This window comes from Tiliqua scincoides, chromosome 9, assembly GCF_035046505.1.
Source record: "Tiliqua scincoides isolate rTilSci1 chromosome 9, rTilSci1.hap2, whole genome shotgun sequence".
In the NCBI taxonomy this organism is placed as follows: domain Eukaryota; kingdom Metazoa; phylum Chordata; class Lepidosauria; order Squamata; family Scincidae; genus Tiliqua; species Tiliqua scincoides.
Genome location: NC_089829.1, coordinates 1410001 through 1429345, shown reverse-complemented (window position 1 = coordinate 1429345; position 19345 = coordinate 1410001). Strand labels below are relative to the sequence as shown.

At 50.4% G+C, this 19345-nt stretch overlaps 1 protein-coding gene across 22 annotated transcripts in view; it reads left to right on the top strand.

The window, feature by feature from the left end:
* ARHGEF10L (Rho guanine nucleotide exchange factor 10 like) overlaps positions 1-19345 on the top strand; it is a 100214-nt gene that overhangs the window by 76748 nt on the left and 4121 nt on the right. For all 22 annotated transcript variants that reach the window (XM_066637842.1, XM_066637836.1, XM_066637857.1 and 19 more), the window contains 2 exons: positions 852-997; positions 13441-13615. In XM_066637842.1, coding sequence (XP_066493939.1) covers positions 852-997; positions 13441-13615 — 321 coding nt within the window. The remainder of the gene's footprint in view (positions 1-851; positions 998-13440; positions 13616-19345) is intronic.

Below are 19345 nucleotides of genomic sequence, written 5' to 3'. Positions count from 1 at the left end.
GTCGGTCTGTTCTGCAGAAGCTGGGTGTAGCTGGAAATGGCATACAAAATACAAAGTGGTACCACATCACCCAAGCTGCTGGGGCAACGTTCCCCATCTGTTGTTTCATTGAATTTGCTGCTCCCCTTAGCAACTGGGCAGACTTGAGAAGTGTGTTTGGGGAGGGGAGGGATGTTCTCCCACATGCAACATTTTGCACTGCGAATCACCCCCTCCCAGTGTCAGAGTGTCGCTGCTCTCCTCCCAGACATTTTCCCCTTGCGCGTTTGATCCAGTGGATGAGTTGACAGCCTGCCTCTTGCAGGGCTGGTTGTGGCGATAAATGAGATGAGAACAACCAATAGCCTTGTACTCTGACAAACGTTACAGAAATGATACGTAATAAATTCTGTGTTCAGCAGGCTGAGAACATGTTTCTGTGAGTTGCCTGCCTCTTGCTTGGGAAGCCTTTTTCCTCCTGGCATTGGTTGGGCTTCTGTGATGTCACAGCATGGCTAGTCTGAAGCTGGTTGTGTGGGTGGATTGACACGAACTGGGTGTTGGGGCAGTTTCTGCAAAGAGCGCGAGAGGCTTTGGTATGAGCAGGAGTGCAACATCCTGCTCTGAGCTGTCCCGCTGAATCCTCTGTTGCAGGTCTGGTGATGGTGACTCATCTCACACCTTTTGTGTGTGTGTGTGTGGGCTGTTATCTTCCCATTGAGTCCTGGGAAAAACCACACAAAACTTTGGCCCTAGTGGATGTGCCTTATTTTTCTTTCTTTCTGCCACACTAACTGCCCTGGACACGAAAAGATGCCTTGCCCCTTTCTGCCGGTCTCTGCCTGACTGCCCTTTCCCTCGTCTTGCCACAGGGGGCTTCTGGGACGTGGCCACAGAGCCCACCTGCCTGACAGTGGGGCTGGCAGCCATCCGGACACTGTTGACCTTAGACGACGCTGTGTGGGCCAGCTGTGGAAACCAGGTCACCGTGTTTGATGCTGCAAGTCTGAAAGCGCAGGTAGGTCACTCCTCTCCTTGCTACTTTCTGGGCAGTGGGTGGGAACGCCCTTGGCAAGACCCTATGGGGTAGAGTCCTGGGCATAGTGACCATCGTGGGTGGCCTGAACCTTGTCCACCAGCCTTAAAAATGGGCAGCTCATTAAGGTGCCAAGGAGAGCAGAATGGTGGGAGAAAAGCCTCCTTTGCAGTTGGAGAAAAGTCTGTCTTGCCCTCTTGCTTGTGGGCGTCCCGGAGGCAGCTGGTGGGCCACTGTGGGAAGCAGGAGGGTGGGTCAAATGGGCCCCCTTGGGCCTGATCTGGCAGAACTCTCCTGATGTTCTAAGAGCAAGTTTCTGAAACTGAGGTTCTCCTGAGGATGCCTCACTTCTCTCTGGAAATACTCTGACCTGCACTCGAGTTGTCTCTCGCATTGCCTGCTGCAAGCTTTCCTCTTGTCTCCACTGCCTCACTGTGATCCTCTGTCCACCAGGCCCCACTTAAATGCAGCAGCTGCCTCTCCGCTCCAAGACCTGGCTCTCTGCTTGACTGCTTATGTGGTTAGGTGCCTTGAGCGCTGTTTGGAAAGACGGGCTATAAACATTGCAAACAAATAAGCACAGTGAGGGTGGGAAGAATCATTGTTCCGCTTTTCACCTGAAATGTAGCCAGAGAAATAAAAGCCCCCGCATGGCGCTGCACGTTCTGCTGGAAATGGGGTGAGAGCTCTGCAGCCTGTGCTGAAGGCCCACTGCTCCTGCAGTTCCTCCAGGCTGGCCACTGTGTGGCGCTCTTACAGCATTCAGCTGGTGCCTGGCTGCAAAATCACAGGGAACAGGGCATTTCTTGGGCTTCCACCCAAGTGTCGTCCCTCCCCCCCCCCGCCCCAGCTGAAGCAGCAGCCACTGCAGAGAAGGGTGTGGGCACGCTTGTGTCTTCATCGACTGCAAATTTCTCGGTTGACCAGTCCTGCTGGTGCCATGTCAGCCGGAGCATTTCCGTTCTTTTATTCATGAGGTGGACGTGCTGCCCACTGTGGGGCTGCTTGGACTGTGCCAGCTCACGACTTGGAGGTCAGGTAGCGGATGGGAGCAAAATACAATTGGGGACCTTGCAGGGCAGGACAGGGACTGGTGTCACTGCATCTCCAGTGGGGTGTGGGAGGTGCTTGTTCCTTTGGTCACACCTCCCAGCTTTGCAGTGCACAGGCTTTCTCGACAATTGTTCGTTCTGGCCACTCTCTGTTCTGGAGAGGAGAGTGTATGGTTAGAAAAGGGGCAACAGAGAGAATCGAGGGGGACCTTCCTTGCAGGAAACGGCTACAGTGTGGGAGTGCACTTTTTAGTTTAGAGAAGATATTATTAAGTTGTGAGGTGCGGGTTTTGAGGGTTAATCAGGCCTTTCAGAGTGTGGAAACAGTGGAGAGAAAAACTTCCTGCTCTTTTTAAATTCTGGAACTTGGGAATCCTGCAAAGATTTCGATTGGTGTTGCATTCAAGGAGGGATCTCTTTGTGCACTACATCATTTTAATCTGTGGAATTCATTGCCACAAGGTGTGATGATAGCCATTCACTTTTCCAATGTAATTGAACCTCCATGTGCAAAGGCAGTGTACCTCTGAATGCCAGGTGCTGGGGGTAAGCAGCAAAGGAGGGCCATTGCTTCAGGCCTGGCTGATCAGCAGTCAGAAACACCTGTTGGAATCTGGAAGCTGGGTGGGATGCACATTTTCATCTTGTGAAGTCTTGTCAGATTCTCATGCTTGATCTCATGTGTCAGGGGTTGGTTTTGCTCAGGCTTTGCTATGTCGTGGGGTGGGGCAGCAGAGCTTAATTCTTAGGCTGGCAGGTGCTGCCCCTCTGCCCCAGTGCTCTGGATGGTCAGAATGTGTGCTCTGCCTTATCATGCCCACCCCCAGCAGCTTGTGAGTCCCCAGCGAGGTTGGGCCCTATTTCTTTACTCAGGGTTATTTCTTTACTCAGTGTGTGGTTGGTCAGTGGAACTCCTTGCCACAGCATGTGGTGATGGCATCTGGCCTAGGTGCGTTTGAAAGGGGATTGGACAAGTTTCTGGAGGAAAAATCCATTACGGGTTACAAGCCTTGATGTGCATGCGCAACCTCCTGATTTTAGAAATGGGCTACATCAGAATGCCAGATGCAGGGGAGAGTACCAGGATGCAGATCTCTTGTTGTCTGGTGTGCTCCCTGAGACATTTGGTGGGCCGCTGTGAGATACAGGAAGCTGGAGTAGATGGGCCTATGGCCTGATCCAGCGGGGCTGTTCTTGTGTTCTTAAACCCTGGAGGGAAAGCATTTGCATTTTTGCCTTGAATGTCCCATCTGTATATCGGGCATATTTCCAACTGATAAGGTGGTTGGGAAGAACTGAGCCAGGGATTGCCTTTGTATGGGATACAGTTGAGGCATATTGGCTGTGTAGGCAAAAACTCTTGCCCTGTGAACCACCACCACCTCTCTCCTACATGTGAATCTAACCAGTGCAGAGTTGCTTTATTATTTAGAGTGTGATGTCTGTGGTGGGGGGGGGGGGGGTGTGAGTTTTGCTTCCATTGAGGAAAGAGGGAGGACGCCCATCAAGCATAATCGCTTTTGTCCTTGGAGCTGGCCCGACCCAGATCTCCCTCTTCCTGCCTGGAACTGATTATTTCACGAGGCAGAACAGCCCAACCTTTCACTGGCTCCAGCCTTCGAAGAGACGACTATTTGCTTCTCTGCTGGGCTTCTGGGAGCAAACAGCTCCTGCCTGCTTCTTCTGAATGGCAAGGCCAACATTTTTACCCCACTTCAAACCTGCAGATTCAGAAAGGTGGCAACAAAGCCTTGTGTTTTTTGGTTTTTCCTGCATACTCAGTTCTGGAGGCTTCAGTTACTGCAAACTTCTGCAGCTGGGTTATTAACCAGGCTGCTTGGCAAGATCACATGATCCTGATCACTGGCGTTCCTGGAGGGGGTGCAAAATGCTAAGTTTCTTCAGGTGCCGGGGCACCCGTTTAAAGCGACCCCTTCCCTTTGCCTTCAGAGCCATTCAGGAAGGCGAATGGCTTCCAACTGGTTCAGAAGCTGAGAGGGAGCTGCTTTACATGGGGGTCCCCGTGCCTGAAGAAACTTAGCGTGTTGCCACCTCCCTCCAGGACAACCAGTGGCCGTGATTCTTTGTGAATTGTATGGGCTATATGCATGTTTGCAGGCGTAATTCAAGGTGCTGGTTAAAGCCTTGAACATCCTAAAGAGTTTGGGACCTGCTGCCCCCCCAAGGATGGTCCCCTCTCTGTATGCTCTGGCCTCCCCCTCTGACCTTGTTCCAGTCTTCAGAGGTGTGAAGAGCACCTTGCTAGGAGCAGGGCCTTGGTGACTCCTGCTTTGGATCGCTGGGCAACAGTGGGGAGGGGTGTATTGGCTGTGGCGGGGGGGGGGTTGCCTTATGCAGCATTTTCAATCATTTGTTCTTCTGTTGGGTTGTATTTTGAGGGGTTTTTTTTGTTTTTTTTGCAAGCTGCCTTGGGTTTCCTTGATAAGACAAGAAAGGTGGGATGGAGTCATCTTGGAGCAAAATTCTTCCTTTGATCGCAGCATTCAAAAGGCTTCCCATCTGTTATCTCACTGCAATCCTTGCAGCCGTCTATAAGGCAGGCCATTGTTGCTGCTGCATGAAACATCTGGCCAGCGTGGTCTGTTCCATCTGGAATGCAAACTTCGGGGCCTTCACCCAGCAGGGGCTGCAGTCTTGGGAGTGAGGCTGTGTCATGGTGGCCAAGTCCCTAATTTGCACATTGGAGGCCCAGCCAAGTCCTATTCCTGGCAGCATCACAAGGTGGTTTTGGGGAACAGTCCTGAAGCCCTGGAGAGCTGCTGCCAGCTCCCACCTAGGCGGGGAGGGGGGTGTTATACCAATCTCCCTGAACCCCGGCTGTGATAAGGCAGCTACCTGTGTAACCAGGCAATGATCACCCGGTTGCTGATCTCCAGGATGAGGGTGACGGGAGTACGGGGCTGTCTCATGATTAAAGATCACTTAGCCATATTACAAGCCTGGCTCCAGACCAATTTATCAATTAATTAGCCAGTGGAGATGATGGATGGCTGCTTATTGCAACACCTTGAGGAAGGTGTATAGTGCACCCCCTGGTGAAGGTTATCAGGCTGGGTGGGTGGAGAGGACGTACTTTGGGGATTGGAGCCAGAAAACCTGCAGAGTATTGCTGAGGAAGGGAGCTTCTTGCAGTGGTAGCAGGCAGCTGCTGGGTCTCTTTGGCACCTGACCTCCGCCAGGGTGGTGGTGTGTAGTGTGGGGTGAGCTCTGTAACTGCAGAACACCCATGAAGCCTTTTGATACTCAAGCCCATTAGTGGTGATTGGCTGTGAGAGCTGGACCATAAGGAGGGCTGACCGCTGAAGAATAAATGCTTTTGCATTATGGAATTAGAGAGGACTTTTGAGAGTCCCCTGGACTGCAAGGAGAGCAAATCAATCAATCCTACAAGAAATCAACCCTGACTATTCTTTGGAAGGACAGATATTGAAGTTGAACCTTAGATACCTTGGTCATCTCATGAGAAGGGAGGACTCTTTAGAAGACCCTGATGCCAGGAAAAAATTGAAGGCAAAACAAGAAGGGGACGGCAGAGGAGGAGATGGTTAGTGTCACCGAGGCAACGAACATGAATTTGGACAAACTTTGGAAGTTAGTGGTAGACAGGAAGGCGTGCTGTGGTCCCTGGGGCCACAAAGAGTCAGGCACGACTTAATGACTGAACAACATGAAACCTGTCTGAGAGCAGTGCCTGGACAATGCATTTGGAGTACTGGTAATTTGGGGTGGAGTGGGAGTGTGCGCGCGCAGATTTTTCCAGCATTGCTTTTGAGGTTTGGAGATTGTGGGGCTGTTGGCGAATCAGAGCTTTATCCATTTCAGTGTGTTTTAAAGTGGAGGTGTGTGGGTGGGTGCTAATTAAATGGACACATAGCAGCGCCTTCGAGTGCCACACAAAGTCATCCCTTCTGATGTTTTCCATAGCTGCTGTTCGAGGGCCACATTTCCCCTCTGCCAGTGACTTGTCCATCTGGCCTCGGGTTGTTTCACCGCCTGTAAAATGAGTGTAAGAGACGCCTGCCTGAATGGCCAAGTATTTTTCAGATTTAAAGCACTGTATCCAAAATAGGTGGTGGCGGCAGACAAAGGAAGGAAAGTTTGTTGCCCACAAGAGGTGGGACACACCGCAGATTGTTCTTGCATCTCTCTAAAGGGAAATGCTGGGCTTAATTGTTTAACGCTGGTGTGTTTCCTTACTTTGGAAATCTGGTCAGGTTCTCTCCAGGTGTTGGTGCCAGAGAGAGGTGGCGTGATGGAACATTGATTTCTGGGATTGGATGGGAGAAGAAAAATAAAATAAAATTCAGCAAAGGTATCAACGGAAAGAATATCAATAGTCATTTCTAGCCTAAAAGCGAGAAGCGCAATTGGAAAATAAAAAAGCAGACCATTTTCCAAATGGTGAAAGAAATAATGCAAAAGCTGTTTTCCATTATTTCAAAGAGCAAATGAAGGTTCCTTTTGATGAAAGGTCTGTTGGCAAAGTAGGGCAAAGCATTGCATTGCAGGTGGAGCAGGGCCCCACGTGAACTTCCATGATTACCAATCGCCCCCTGCAGGACGGCCAGCTCTAGAAAGACCCTGGGTGGCAGAGGATGGGTCAGGGGCTTGGAGCCAGAAATTCTGGGCTCTGAGGCACGCTGTGTCTGTGATGGCTGGGCTGAGTCCATCTGCTGAAAACGGGTCCTGGGGCTAAGCTCTGATGAGCCATTTGGGCAGAAAGGCCCTTTGCCCATTCCGGCAGGGACTGGAGATGAGGCTTGACCTCCTCCATTCTTGAAGTGGAACACACCTGTCTTGTGCGCTGAGTCACGGTCCAAGGCTGCCTCTTGTCTTGGCTCCAGTTACTGGGGCCCTGCTTCACTTACTCATTCCTTTAGCTCTCTGCCTGACATGCTGGCTTTCCGTGGGCAAGGAATGCAGTTGTGCAAAGCAACCTACGGCCTGAAGGGGGCGCTCCCAGGCACAGCAGAAGCGAGGAAGAGGCAGCTGCTGTTTCAGCTCTGACTGGCGCGCTAAAAGTTCCTCCCACCCTCTTGACTGCACAGTCCTGCCTCTGTTTTCCTGGATGTTGGCACCAGCTTTTCTTGGCACTGCCTGTCATACCAAGTTTGATGCCTCATCAATAGGAATATGACTTTCTATGCCTCCCCTGCGGCCTGACTGAATTTATGAGAGCTCTGTTTTTTATACAGACATTTCGAGGTACATAAATGCCGCTGGTGCTGCGGGTTGTGTCAGCGATTTCAATATCATACTTGGGGTTTTATAAGGCACGTAATAAAAGGATTGCTGCTTCCAGCAGAGATGCTGCAAGGTGGAACCTGGTCCAAGGGGAAGGGAAGAGGGAGGGAAGAGTTGGTGGGCTTGGTTGGTTCACAGGCAGGTGGGAAGGTGGGTTCTCGGGCCTGGGAAGGAAAGGTGCCTGAGAGCGTGATCTGAAGTTGGCACCCTTCATCTGCCCAAGGCCAGCTGCTGGGCACCCAACTCTGAGTGCTGTGAGGCCTGGTTCTCCACAGCTGGAGAAGAGGCAAGTCCCTGAAGTAGAAAGGCAGTGAGTGAGGGGAGGGGAGGATTGGGCCAGTCACTCAGTGCTGAAACCTACGCTGTCCATGCCTAAGGTTTCAGGTGGGGAGGGACAAATGTCTGAAACCTTAGTGGGGTGTTGCTGTCAGTGCTGACAACATTCGGCTCCATCAGTGCTTTTCAGCCTCTTTCATCTTACGGCACACTGACAAGGTGCTAAAATTGACTAGGCACATCTATGGTTTCTTGACACTTGACAAGCCACTTTGCGCTGCCAGTGGGGGGCTCACATTCTCCAAGGGCCTACAAATAAACGACCCTCCCCAAACTCCTGCGGCACAATGGTTGAAAATGGCTGAGCTAGATGGACTGTGCCCTGCCAGCTGCAGAGTTGGACAGAACCTCCGCTGAATACATCAGAGTGCCAGATGCAGGGGAGGGCACCAGGACACAGGTTGCGTTTTGTTGTCTTGTGTGCTCCTGAAGCATTTGATGGGCCGCTGTGAGATACAGGAAGCTGGACTAGATGGGCCTTTGGTCTGATCCAGCAGGGCTGTTTTTATGTTACATAAGAACAGCCCCACTGGATCAGGCCATAGGCCCATCTAGTCCAGCTTCCTGTATCTCACAGCGGCTCACCAAATGGCCCAGGGAGCACACTGGATAACAAGAGACCTCATCCTGGTGCCCTCCCTTGCATCTGGCATTCTGACATAACCGATTTCTAAAATCAGGAGGTTGCGCATACACATCATGGCTTGTACCCCGTAATGGATTTTTCCTCCAGAAACTTGTCCAATCCCCTTTTAAAGGCGTCGAGGCTAGACGCCAGCACCACATCCTGTGGCAAGGAGTTCCACAGACCGACCACACATTGAGTAAAGAAATATTTTCTTTTGTCTGCCCTAACCCGCTCAACACTCAATTTTAGTGGATGTCCCCTGGTTCTGGTGTTATGTGAGAGTGTAAAGAGCATCTCCCTATCCACTCTGTCCATCCCCTGCATAATTTTGTATGTCTCAATCATGTCCCCCCTCAAGCGTCTCTTTTCTAGGCTGAAGAGGCCCAATTGCCGTAGCCTTTCCTCATAAGGAAGGTGCCCCAGCCCCGTAATCATCTTAGTCGCTCTCTTTTGCACCTTTTCCATTTCCACTATGTCTTTTTTGAGATGCGGCGACCAGAACTGGACACAATACTCCAGGTGTGGCCTTACCATAGATTTGTACAACGGCATTATAATATTAGCCGTTTTGTTCTCAATACCCTTCCTAATGATCCCAAGCATAGAATTGGCCTTCTTCACTGCCGCCGCACATTGGGTCGACACTTTCATAGACCTGTCCACCACCACCCCAAGATCTCTCTCCTGATCTGTCACAGACAGCTCAGAACCCATCAGCCTATATCTAAAGTTTTGATTTTTTGCCCCAATGTGCATGACTTTACACTTACTGACACTGAAGCACATCTGCCATTTTGCTGCCCATTCTGCCAGTCTGGAGAGATCCTTCTGGAGCTCCTCACAATCACTTCTGGTCTTCACCACTCGGAAAAGTTTGGTGTCGTCTGCAAGCTTAGCCACCTCACTGCTCAACCCTGTCTCCAGGTCATTTATGAAGAGGTTGAAAAGCACCGGTCCCTGGACAGATCCTTGGGGCACACTGCTTTTCACCTCTCTCCATTGTGAAAATTGCCCATTGACACCCACTCTCTGCTTCCTGGCCTCCAACCAGTTCTCAATCCATGAGAGGACCTGTCCTCTAATTCCCTGACTGTGGAGTTTTTTCAGTAGCCTTTGGTTAGGGACCGTGTCAAACGCCTTCTGAAAGTCCAGATATATAATGTCCACGGGTTCTCCCACATCCACATGCCTGTTGACCTTTTCAAAGAATTCTATAAGGTTCATGAGGCAAGACTTACCCTTACAGAAGCCATGCTGACTCTCCCTCAGCAAGGCCTGTTCATCTATGTGTTTTGAGATCCTATCTTTGATGAGGCATTCCACCATCTTACCCGGTATGGATGTTAGGCTGACCGGCCTATAGTTTCCCGGGTCCCCCCCTCTTTCCCTTTTTAAAGATAGGTGTGACATTTGCTGTCCTCCAATCTTCTGGCACCGTGGCCATTTTGAGGGACAAGTTGCATACCTTAGTCAAGAGATCTGCAACTTCATTCTTCAGTTCCTTAATAACTCTTGGGTGGATGCCATCAGGGCCCGGTGACTTATTCATCTTTAATTTATCAATGAGGTCTGAAACATCTTCTCTTTTAACCTCTATCTGACTTAACTCCTCGGTTAGGAGGGGCCGTTCGGGCAGCGGTATCTGCCCGAGGTCTTCTGCCATGAAGACAGATGCAAAGAACTCATTTAATTTCTCTGCCATCTCTAAGTCTCCTTTTATCTCCCCTTTCCCTCCCTCACCATCCAGAGGGCCAACCGCTTCTCTGGCGGGTTTCCTGCTTCTAACATATTTGAAGACGGTTTTATTATTCCCCTTAATGTTGCTGGCCATGCGTTCCTCATAGTCTCGCTTGGCCTCCCCTATCACCTTCTTACATTTCTTTTGCCACAGTTTGTTCCTCTTTATTCTCCTCATTAGGGCAAGACTTCCACTTACGGAAGGAAGCTTCCTTGCCCTTCACAGCCTCTCTGACGTGGCTGGTTAGCCATGTTAATGGGAAATGGTATCCTCCCAGGTTGGGGGGACACACGGTCGAACACAGGACAGGACCAGGAAGAGTCTGCTCCCCCTAGTGGGGACTTCCAATACAGCTATGATCAGATTTACCCCATCCTTGGACCGGCTAGGTCTGGGACTTAAAGATACGCCCCTTGTCCCAAGCTGGGGACATCCCCCCGCCCAAAGATCAAGAATGGCCACCGTTGGACCTTCCTTTACTAGATGTGGCTCCTGAGATCCTGGCTGGGGGCTTCCTGGATTAGCCAGGACCCCGCCAAAGAGGGTGGGGCTGCCAGGCCTGCTGGAAGAGCCCTGTGTTGCTGCTTGTGGCAGCTCTTCTGCTCTTTTTGGAAGTGTGCCCTGACAACAGGAATCCCCCAGGTGTGCATCTTCCTTGTGAGGTCCTGACCTTAGGCCCACCCAGCCCCACTCCTCTCATGTCTCAGCTCTCTTCCCCCCCCCCACTTACCTGGGCACTCATAAGCAAGTTGAGCAGCCCTTCTCTCAACCCCACCCTCTCTGCAAAAGTGCAGGTGGATCCCTAGACCCCAGCAGATGGATATCCTATTGCAGTCATGCCTTGGCCCCTTGGCCCCTATTTTGGCAGACCAAAACCTGGCCATGCACTTGGACTGGCTGACCACGGAAACTCTCAGGTGATGATCCACCTAAGTAAAAGCAGGATTAAGACCTGAGCAGCAGGTCTGGGAGCTCAGTGAAGCAGCCGGGTGGGGTTTGCGTTCCTCCTTGAGTCTCTCAACCTTGAACACATCCTTGGATCATGCTGTTTTGCAACCCTCCAAGTGCCATCACCTCTCTGGCTGCCAGTACTGTGCACCTTTTCTTTCCTGCAGCCCAGCCTCCTCTGCATCCCTCGGGGGAGAATCTGTAACACAGCAGAAGGTCAGAGCCAGGAGAAGATGACAACTCTGGCACAGGAGCTACGCCCCCGGAGGGCCTTTTCCTCTTGATATGTTCACCAGCTTCCCTCCCTCCCTCCCTCCTCCTTCTCTAGTAGTTCCAGGGCTGAATCCTGCCTTAGCAGCACACACTGGTGCAGTGGAGGTGGGTGTCTCTTGTGGAGCATTTGCTTTCAGGCCACGGCAGCTCCAACCAGCTGAGACGGGGCAGAGTCCAGCTGCTTGGAATGACCTGTTTGGGGCCAGCTGAAGCAGCAGCCTGACCTGGTGTAGCAGCTCCATCTTCTGGGGTTGAGTGGCGGGAGGGGAGTGCTGGAGGTCTCCTGGGAAGACAGCTGAGGTGGTGGCTACTATCGAACCTGGTGGCTGCGGGACTACCTTGCCCAGTGGTCTCCAAGGGCTGTGTTCCCCTCTCCCACGAGAGCCTGTGGCCGAAGTGGGGAAGCCCTGGTGCCTCAGGAAGGGCTGAGAAAAGACCCTTTCCTGATATCAGGCTGACCTGTAGTTTCTGGTGAACAAATTAGGTGCAACTGTAAATGTGTCATTTGACTCTTCATGTTTTCTGAGGAAGCTCCACCACATTGAGATCCTAGTGGAGGAAAAAGGTGAAATCCCCTGACCCTTGTACCATGGTCCTGATCCAGCTTGCAGAGCTAGTATTTACTGAAAAAAACAACAACCATGCACTTGGGGCCAAATGTGATGTTAAAAGCCGTATCTGGTTTGGCCCTCAGTCAAGAGACTCTCCACATGTTCAGAGGTCTTGTTGCTCTTTCACACATTCCAGTCTCCTCTCACAGAGGCCCAGTTTGACACACTGGGAGCCCCAGAGTCCCAGATGGTGCTTTGTTGCATCCTCGGGGGAGGGGCACTGTTCTCTGTGTTTGAGGAAAAGAGACTTTGCATATGCTCAGGGGCACTTTTTGCACCATTAGTGCTGCTTGTACCTTGTAACCCAGGGCCTGGAAGTTTAGTTTTATGAAAGGTTCTGAATCCCAGAAGGCCTGTAAAGACTGGAGGAGAAAATAACTACAACCCAATAGGCCAGTGAATTAAGTTCTTCGGTAATTGCATCTCAGAGGGTCCCATCTCCCCGGTCAAAATGTTTTCTCCTTCCCTTCCACCTGCAAGACTAGGTCGACTGACAGAGTGAAACCCTTTCTTTTAAAAAGCCCAGAGGGGACATGATAGTCTTGTTTCTTGGGGAAACAGCACAACAAGAATCCATTTCCTCCTGTGTCCTTTTTTTTATTTTCTAAATTGAATTCCGAGTTCCTGTTGCTGACTTGGTTTAGTATTTAAGCCATGTCCATTACCCACTCCTCCCCCCAGCAAGAGGGAGAAAACAGTGGAGGTTTTGTGACTTTTGTCTCCCCAAAACCCAAGCTCATGGGGTGGCACCGGCTGGCTGCAGCTGCCCAGGTTCTCGGTGGAGAATAACTGTCAGGGTGGTAATCTATGAAAAACCGGAAATGGTGGCCTGTTGGGGCCTAGTGGTGTTAGTGCTGGACTAGGATTGCGGAGACCCAGTCCCCGATCTCTACTGAGCCATGGTGCTCACTTGGCAGCCCTGAGACCAGTGGTTCTATATCAGTCTGGCCTTTTTTGAAGGGCTGTTTTGAGGAGAAGGTGGAGGGGGAAGAACCCTCCACACTGCATGGAACTCCTTGGAGAAAAGGCTGGGTACAAATGCAATACAGTAATTTATTTTGGACCGGAAGCTCTGAAGAATCCCGTGGCATCCAGTCTATGAAATTGCTGTCCTAGTGATTGACAGGCAGTTGGGAGCATCTTCCCATTAGTGCCTCTTTGGTGTTGCTATGATTACCGGTTTAGCCACTTGTGTGTGTCTGACTCCATGTTTTCCTGCCATGAATTTTCTCTTTCAAAAACTGCAAATTTCCCTCCAGCTTAAGCCAGAAACCTGCAGAACTGGTGAGCTGGAGAGTGGCTTTAACTTCCCATTGTGCACCCTGACCCTTCCTTCTTTCTCCCCACCCCGTTTCAAGCATATAGTTTTCAACATACCCACAAGCTGTAAGACTTCCGAGTGCCTTTCTCAAAATTCAGCTCTGGAAGCCAGGAGATAAGATCCACATCTAACACCTTCCTTATTCTGGACTGTGCAGAACTTCTGGCTTATTTATTTTTCGCTCCACCTCCAGCCTGCTCTGCCGTGGCTCACCCCTTCTGTTCTCTCTTCCCCCCCCCCCGCCCCCATGCAGCAAACGTTTGAGGCCCACTCAGAAGAGGAAGCCAGTGTCACTCACATGATCAAGGCGGGCAGCGGGGTCTGGATGGCCTTCTCCTCGGGCTCCTCCATCCGCCTCTTCCACACGGAGACCCTGGAGCACTTGCAGGAGATCAACATTGCCACGCGGACCACCTTTGCCCTGCCAGGTAGGCAGAGTGGTGGGGGAAACAACATTCCTTGGACATGCCAAGTGAGGCTTAAGGGGGGCAGGTGTGCTCCCCAACAGTATCTTGTTGAAGTCCTTGCTGCTGTCGCAAGGTGTGCAGTGTCTGTGCCTGTGTGTCCTGGCAACCTCCTCAGGCAGCTGACCTGATGAGCTGCAGCCTCTACCCTGTGAGTGGTACTTCTGGAACGTGGCAAGGAAGGGGGGTTGGGGAGGGACTTTGTTCTTTCTCTCAGGAGATTCTCCTGGCTCCTGCCAGATGGACCCTCGATATTTGGGAAGGTTCTGTTCCTGGAATCCACGTGAATACCAAATTTCGCATGAAACCAAGTCACACGAAATTTGGGGTCCACTGAGCTCCGAACTCAATCGGAAGCTTCTGAGGACCGGTTTTCTGAAAGTGCCCTTCTAGGACTTCCAGAGGCCTTTTTGAGGCCCATGGGCACTGTGTGCAGCCTCCACGGGCCTCAGAAAGGCTTCCGAAAGCCTCAGTCGACTTCTCCGGAGCGGACTGGAGCTGTGCTCCAGTAGCTTCTGGAGGCTCTTCTGAGGCCTGTGGAGGTTGCATGCATTCTCCACAGGCCAATTGAGTGGCCTCCAGAGTTCCTAAAAAGGTTTCCCAGAGGTGCCCTTCAAGGACCTCCAGAGGTCTTTCTGAGGCTCATGGAGGCTGCCCGCAGCTTCCACTGACCTCAGAGGAGCCTCTGGAGGTTTCGGGTTGGGCCAAGTGTGGGTCATAGGGAGTCCAGAGGACCATGTTGAGCCAAATTCGTGGATGGAAAATCTGCAAATAAGTGGCTCAACCTGTACTGAAAAAGGAATAGTAAGTGTGGAGAGGAGAGTGGGGGACTAGAGTAGTCTCCTTCTTCTGCTTCCATCCCCCTCTTTCTTTGGGAGAAGCAAAGGTGGAGGTGAGTGGAAAGATGGAGGTGGGCCTCCTTCAAGCTGTTGCCTGAGGCGATTACTTCAGAATGAGCCAGCTTCACTCCCCTGAATGATGCAGGGAGCTCACATAATCCTCATTCTGATTTGGGGTGCTCCATTACCCATGGAGGGTAGGAGAGAATCATCTCTGCTAGAGCGGAGCTGCGAGGTGCATCTGACTGCAAGAAGCAGTCAGGCAGGAAAAGGAATGGGAAAATGGGCCCATTTTTGTCCCTCCCTCCAGCAGACAAGACTTCCTGCTGCGCCTCTTTTCCTCCCTTCCCCAGGTTAGGCGGCTTTGCAAAGTTAAAATGCCCGAAGGGAAAAGTCATCGTAAATTTCTTCATTAATCTCCCTGTTTCCTCCCCCCAAGCCTTTTAGATCTCCCCCTTCCCCACTTTTTCCAGCTGCAAGATGGAGTAATTGTGTAATTAGTACTAAATGCATTACTCGTGTAAAGTGTTTGGTGTGATTTTTTTTTTCTTTTAAAAAAAAAGAGAGAAACGGAGGACACGGTTAAAAAATTTATCACTCCTTCTCTTCTTCCCCGACGTGATCATTTTTATTTTTTTGGGGAAAGTATTAATGCATTTCTGAACTTAAAGCGCTCTCATCCTTTCCAACTAGACAGGCCATTAATAAAGACTTTGCAGAGAAGGGCCAGCCTTTTAAAAGATGTATATTCACAGAGATATATCGCTCGGGTGAGTCCGACGTTGCGGCGTTAAGTCTTTGCAATAAAATATTTATTTGCCATTAGAATCCGCAGTCCCCCCACCTCTCTTTTGCAGAAGGGGAAGGGCTCTCTAATTGGAAGCGATGTCCTTGCTAAAACCAGCGCTCAGTAATGGATGTTTGATTTCTTCCTAATTACGTCTGCGTCTCAGGGTGCCCGTGAGGGGAGTCCTTACCTTTCTGTCCCTAAGTAACTATTTGCAGTAGTTTGGGGTCTTGGGACAGAAAATCCAAAGCCAGCCCCCTCCCCATAAGTGGAAGAATTATGGCTGCTATCTCTAATCAGTCCAATGGGTTAGATTTGATTTTTTTTTTTTTTAAAACGCTCTTGACTGATTAAAGCAGCAGCCCATTAATCAGGCTATTCTTAAAACATTTTTACGTTTTTTCATATTTGCTTACTAAGACTGCAGATGGCAGGCATCCTTTCTGCTCTCATGCAGGAGGGGTTGTCTCTTAAGAAGAGCCCCCTGGAATGGGCAGCCCAAGTTGAGTCCCTGCACTCTGGCTGCAGCTCCCAGGTCAGATCACGGGGATCTCTGAGGCAACTGAAAGAGGTGGGGCTTGAACTGCCTGAGGGCTAAACAAAGGTCAGGGTTGGAAAAATGCATAGTTATCCTTGCCTGCTTCTTGCTGCCTCCCCTGGGCCTCCTGTTGATATAGGACAGGTGATTGGCTGCCCTGTTTCTTAGAGTGGACATCTGGTGCACTCCTGGGGGGTTGGCTGTTTGCCTGCAGCCAAGGTTGCAGTTTGGCACATTTCCTCACAAGCTGCTCCACATTTTGTGGTCACTCGGAGAAGGCGCAGTCGTGGGCATGTCAATAGCTGCACACAGCAATCTGTCCCCAGGCAGGGTGAGGCAAGATGTGCAGCGATGTCTAGAAAGCCCTCCTCAACCTGATGGTTGTGTGAACCGGCTTTTAGGCAGGAGGAGAAAGGCCCCGGGGGGGGGGGGAGCTTAAGAGTTGGTAGCAGAGTCTACCCACTGCCAGAACACTCGGAACTATAGATTTGGATGCAACCACCATCCTGCTGGAAAGAGTGCTGCTAAGCCATCAGGAATGCTGGAAGTTCTCCCCTACCTCCTCAGGTGATGCTGTTCCCATCTTGCTTTGACAATATTGTATCCTCTCTCCCCACCCCACTGCTCTCCTGGCCTTTCAGGAGTTAATTTGCAATTAAAATGCAGCACTGTATCACAAGGCTTAACAGGGAGAGCAGGAGGCGTGAGTGGAATTCAGGTCCGGATTCCTTGGAGTCCTTGCTGCTGAGTGCAAAGGGACCTAAAAGAGGCATCTGAAGTGATTTGTGCTCTCCCCGTTGGCCGGCCTTGCACTGAGATAGTATTGAAGAGATATAAGCAAGTTGTTCAGTCACAGCAGGCATGTCCCTTTCATCAGTGACCTGGATGAGGGGATACAAGGGAGCCTCATCAAATTTGCAGGTGACACCAAACTGGGAGGAGTAGCAAACACAATAGAAGACAGCGGAAGCCTTCAGGAAGTCCTGGACAAAATGGAGTACTGGGCTGAAATGAATAAGAAGTTCAACAGGGATAAATGCAAAGTTCTGCATTTGGGCAAAAACAACCAAAGATGCAGGTATAAAATGGGAGCTACCTGGCTTGGCAGCACTACATGTGAGTGGGACCTTGGAGTTGCGGTGGCTCGCAGGATGAACCCGAGTCAGCAGTGTGATGCGGCTGCAAAGAAGGCAAATGCAGTTTCAGCTGCATTAACAGAGCCGTAGCTTCCAAGTCAGGAGACGTTGTGGTTCCGCTTTACTCTGCACTGGTTAGACCTCACCTGGAGTACTGTGTCTAGTTCTGGGCTCCCCACTTTAAGAAAGATGCAGCCAAACTGGGGCAGGTTCAGAAGAGAGCAACAAGGAAGATCGGGGGCTGGAGGACAAGCCCCAGGAGGAAAGGTTGAGGGAACTTGGCATATTCAGCCTGGAGAAGAGAAGACTGAGGGGGGATAGGAGAGCTCTCTTCAAATACCTAAAGGCCTGTCATATGGAAGAAGGGAATAATTTAGTCTCAGCTGTCTCCGAAAGTAGAACTAGAACCAAGGGGTACAAACTGCAAGAGAGGAGATTTTGATTAGACATCAGGAAAACATTCCTGATGGTCAGGGCAGTTTGGCAGTGGAACAGATTGCTGAGAGGTGGTGGACTGTACGTCACTGGAGATCTTCAAGCAGAGGCTCCACAAGCACCTGTTGGAGATACTCTCAGAAGATTTCCTGCCTAAGGCAGGCGGTTGGACTAGATGACCTATGAGATCTCTTCCAATTCTATGATTCCTCTTTTCTCTGCCCTGCTAGGGTCTCTGTTCGAACAGGTGGGACAGATCCATTCATAGATGGCCAAACTTGTGGAGGGGGGACAGAGTCATTTTGGTGATGTTTGGGGGGGGAGGGGAGGCAATTGATGGTGATGCTGCTGTTATGGGGAACTGGCAAGCACCACTTTTCCCCAAAGTTCCCTGAGAATGATGCATTTTGTTTCCAGGGGATGACAGCCACCAGTAATCCAGAAGGGCTGTGCCAGCGTGCTACAGTCAGTAGTGGCAAGAAAAGCTTACTGTAGACACCTGCCTATAAGGGGATCTCATAGATAAGATGAGGGCAGGTTCTCAGCCAAAAATCATGGGATGTTCAATTTCCCTAGGATAAGTTTTTTGGGGGGTGAAACTTAGGGAAAGGTGCTTGTGAGGAAGAACTGCATCTTGCCCTGGAGCCTGATTGAAAGGGGGGGAAAGAATCTGAACTGTGTCACTGTTTTTGAAGACATTAACAAGGTGCTTTTGCTGTACTGTGTGCCATTTCCCCCTTCTGTGTAATGGAACAGCCCAGAGGGAGGAAGCAAAGGGGATTTTTCCGATCTGTAGTTGTATTGACTTTGTAGATTTAGACCCTGGCTTTAAGACCCAGTGGCGGCCTGCCTGCCTGCCTATCTGCCGAGTCACATGCTGGCAAAGTGTCTCCCTGCAAGAGGGAGCTGTTGGGAGAGGCAAAGTATGGCCAAAGCCTGCCGCTCCTCTGGGCTTCTCCTGGCTGCCGCAACACCCCTGAACTGCCCTGACCCCTGAGTGACCTGCAAATAGAATGAGGAGATGGTCTGCACTGGATTTTGGGAGTAAAATTTCTTGCCCTATAGGCGAGTATCTACGGTAATTGGGGCATATCTGATGCTATGTCTGTGCTCCCCAAACTCAATATTTGGATCTGGAAAAATATTCTGCTCATCTTATTTAATATGCATTTTAATTTTCTAAAAAAAAAGTCAAGATATCTCCATGTCTTAAAGAAAAAGTCAAAGCACTTGAAGCTGAATAAATCCTACACAAGACCTGCCTTGAGGGAAATGTGTTTACTTTTCTAATAAACATGAAAATGTAGCCAGTTTTTATTAAAGCTTTTGCAACACTCTCTACTTTTGGTCCTTCAAAACTGAGTCAAATGTAGCTAAAGCAGCCTATCCACCTGCCTTGGTTTTCTATTCCTGTTGTGGATACTTCTGTGTTCAGCAGATCCGCTTGCTGCAGTAATCAAAGATAGACAATCTTGATAATTTCTGATTAAATCCTTTAAAGCCCTACAGAGGGTCTAAATTTTGTTTAATTTTTCTCTCATTCATTGTTCCCAGCTGCAGCTTGTGTGCATTTTTTATAGGGGTTAGAGATCACATTGGTGTGATCACATTGTGGTGCCACATAACCAATGAAATTTGGTTACTTGGTGACCATGATGTACCATGGTTGCATGGTACAAAGACAGGGCATTCTTGTTTGCCAAGGCAAGGGCACCCATCCATGCAACATGTCTGCTTCAGAAGTGGAGTCTGTACCTACGTGAGGGTCTCTGGGACCCAGAGTCCTCACCAACCAACCAACCAACCCCCATGTGGTCTTTGAATTCTGTCCTCTCCCTCAAGGTCTGGAAACTTGGGAAACATCCCTCCAGCATAAATACAGCAAATGCTATGGAGCATCATTGAGACAAATTTGAGGGACTGGTCTCTGATCTGAAGGTGACTTCCAGCTTGCTGGAA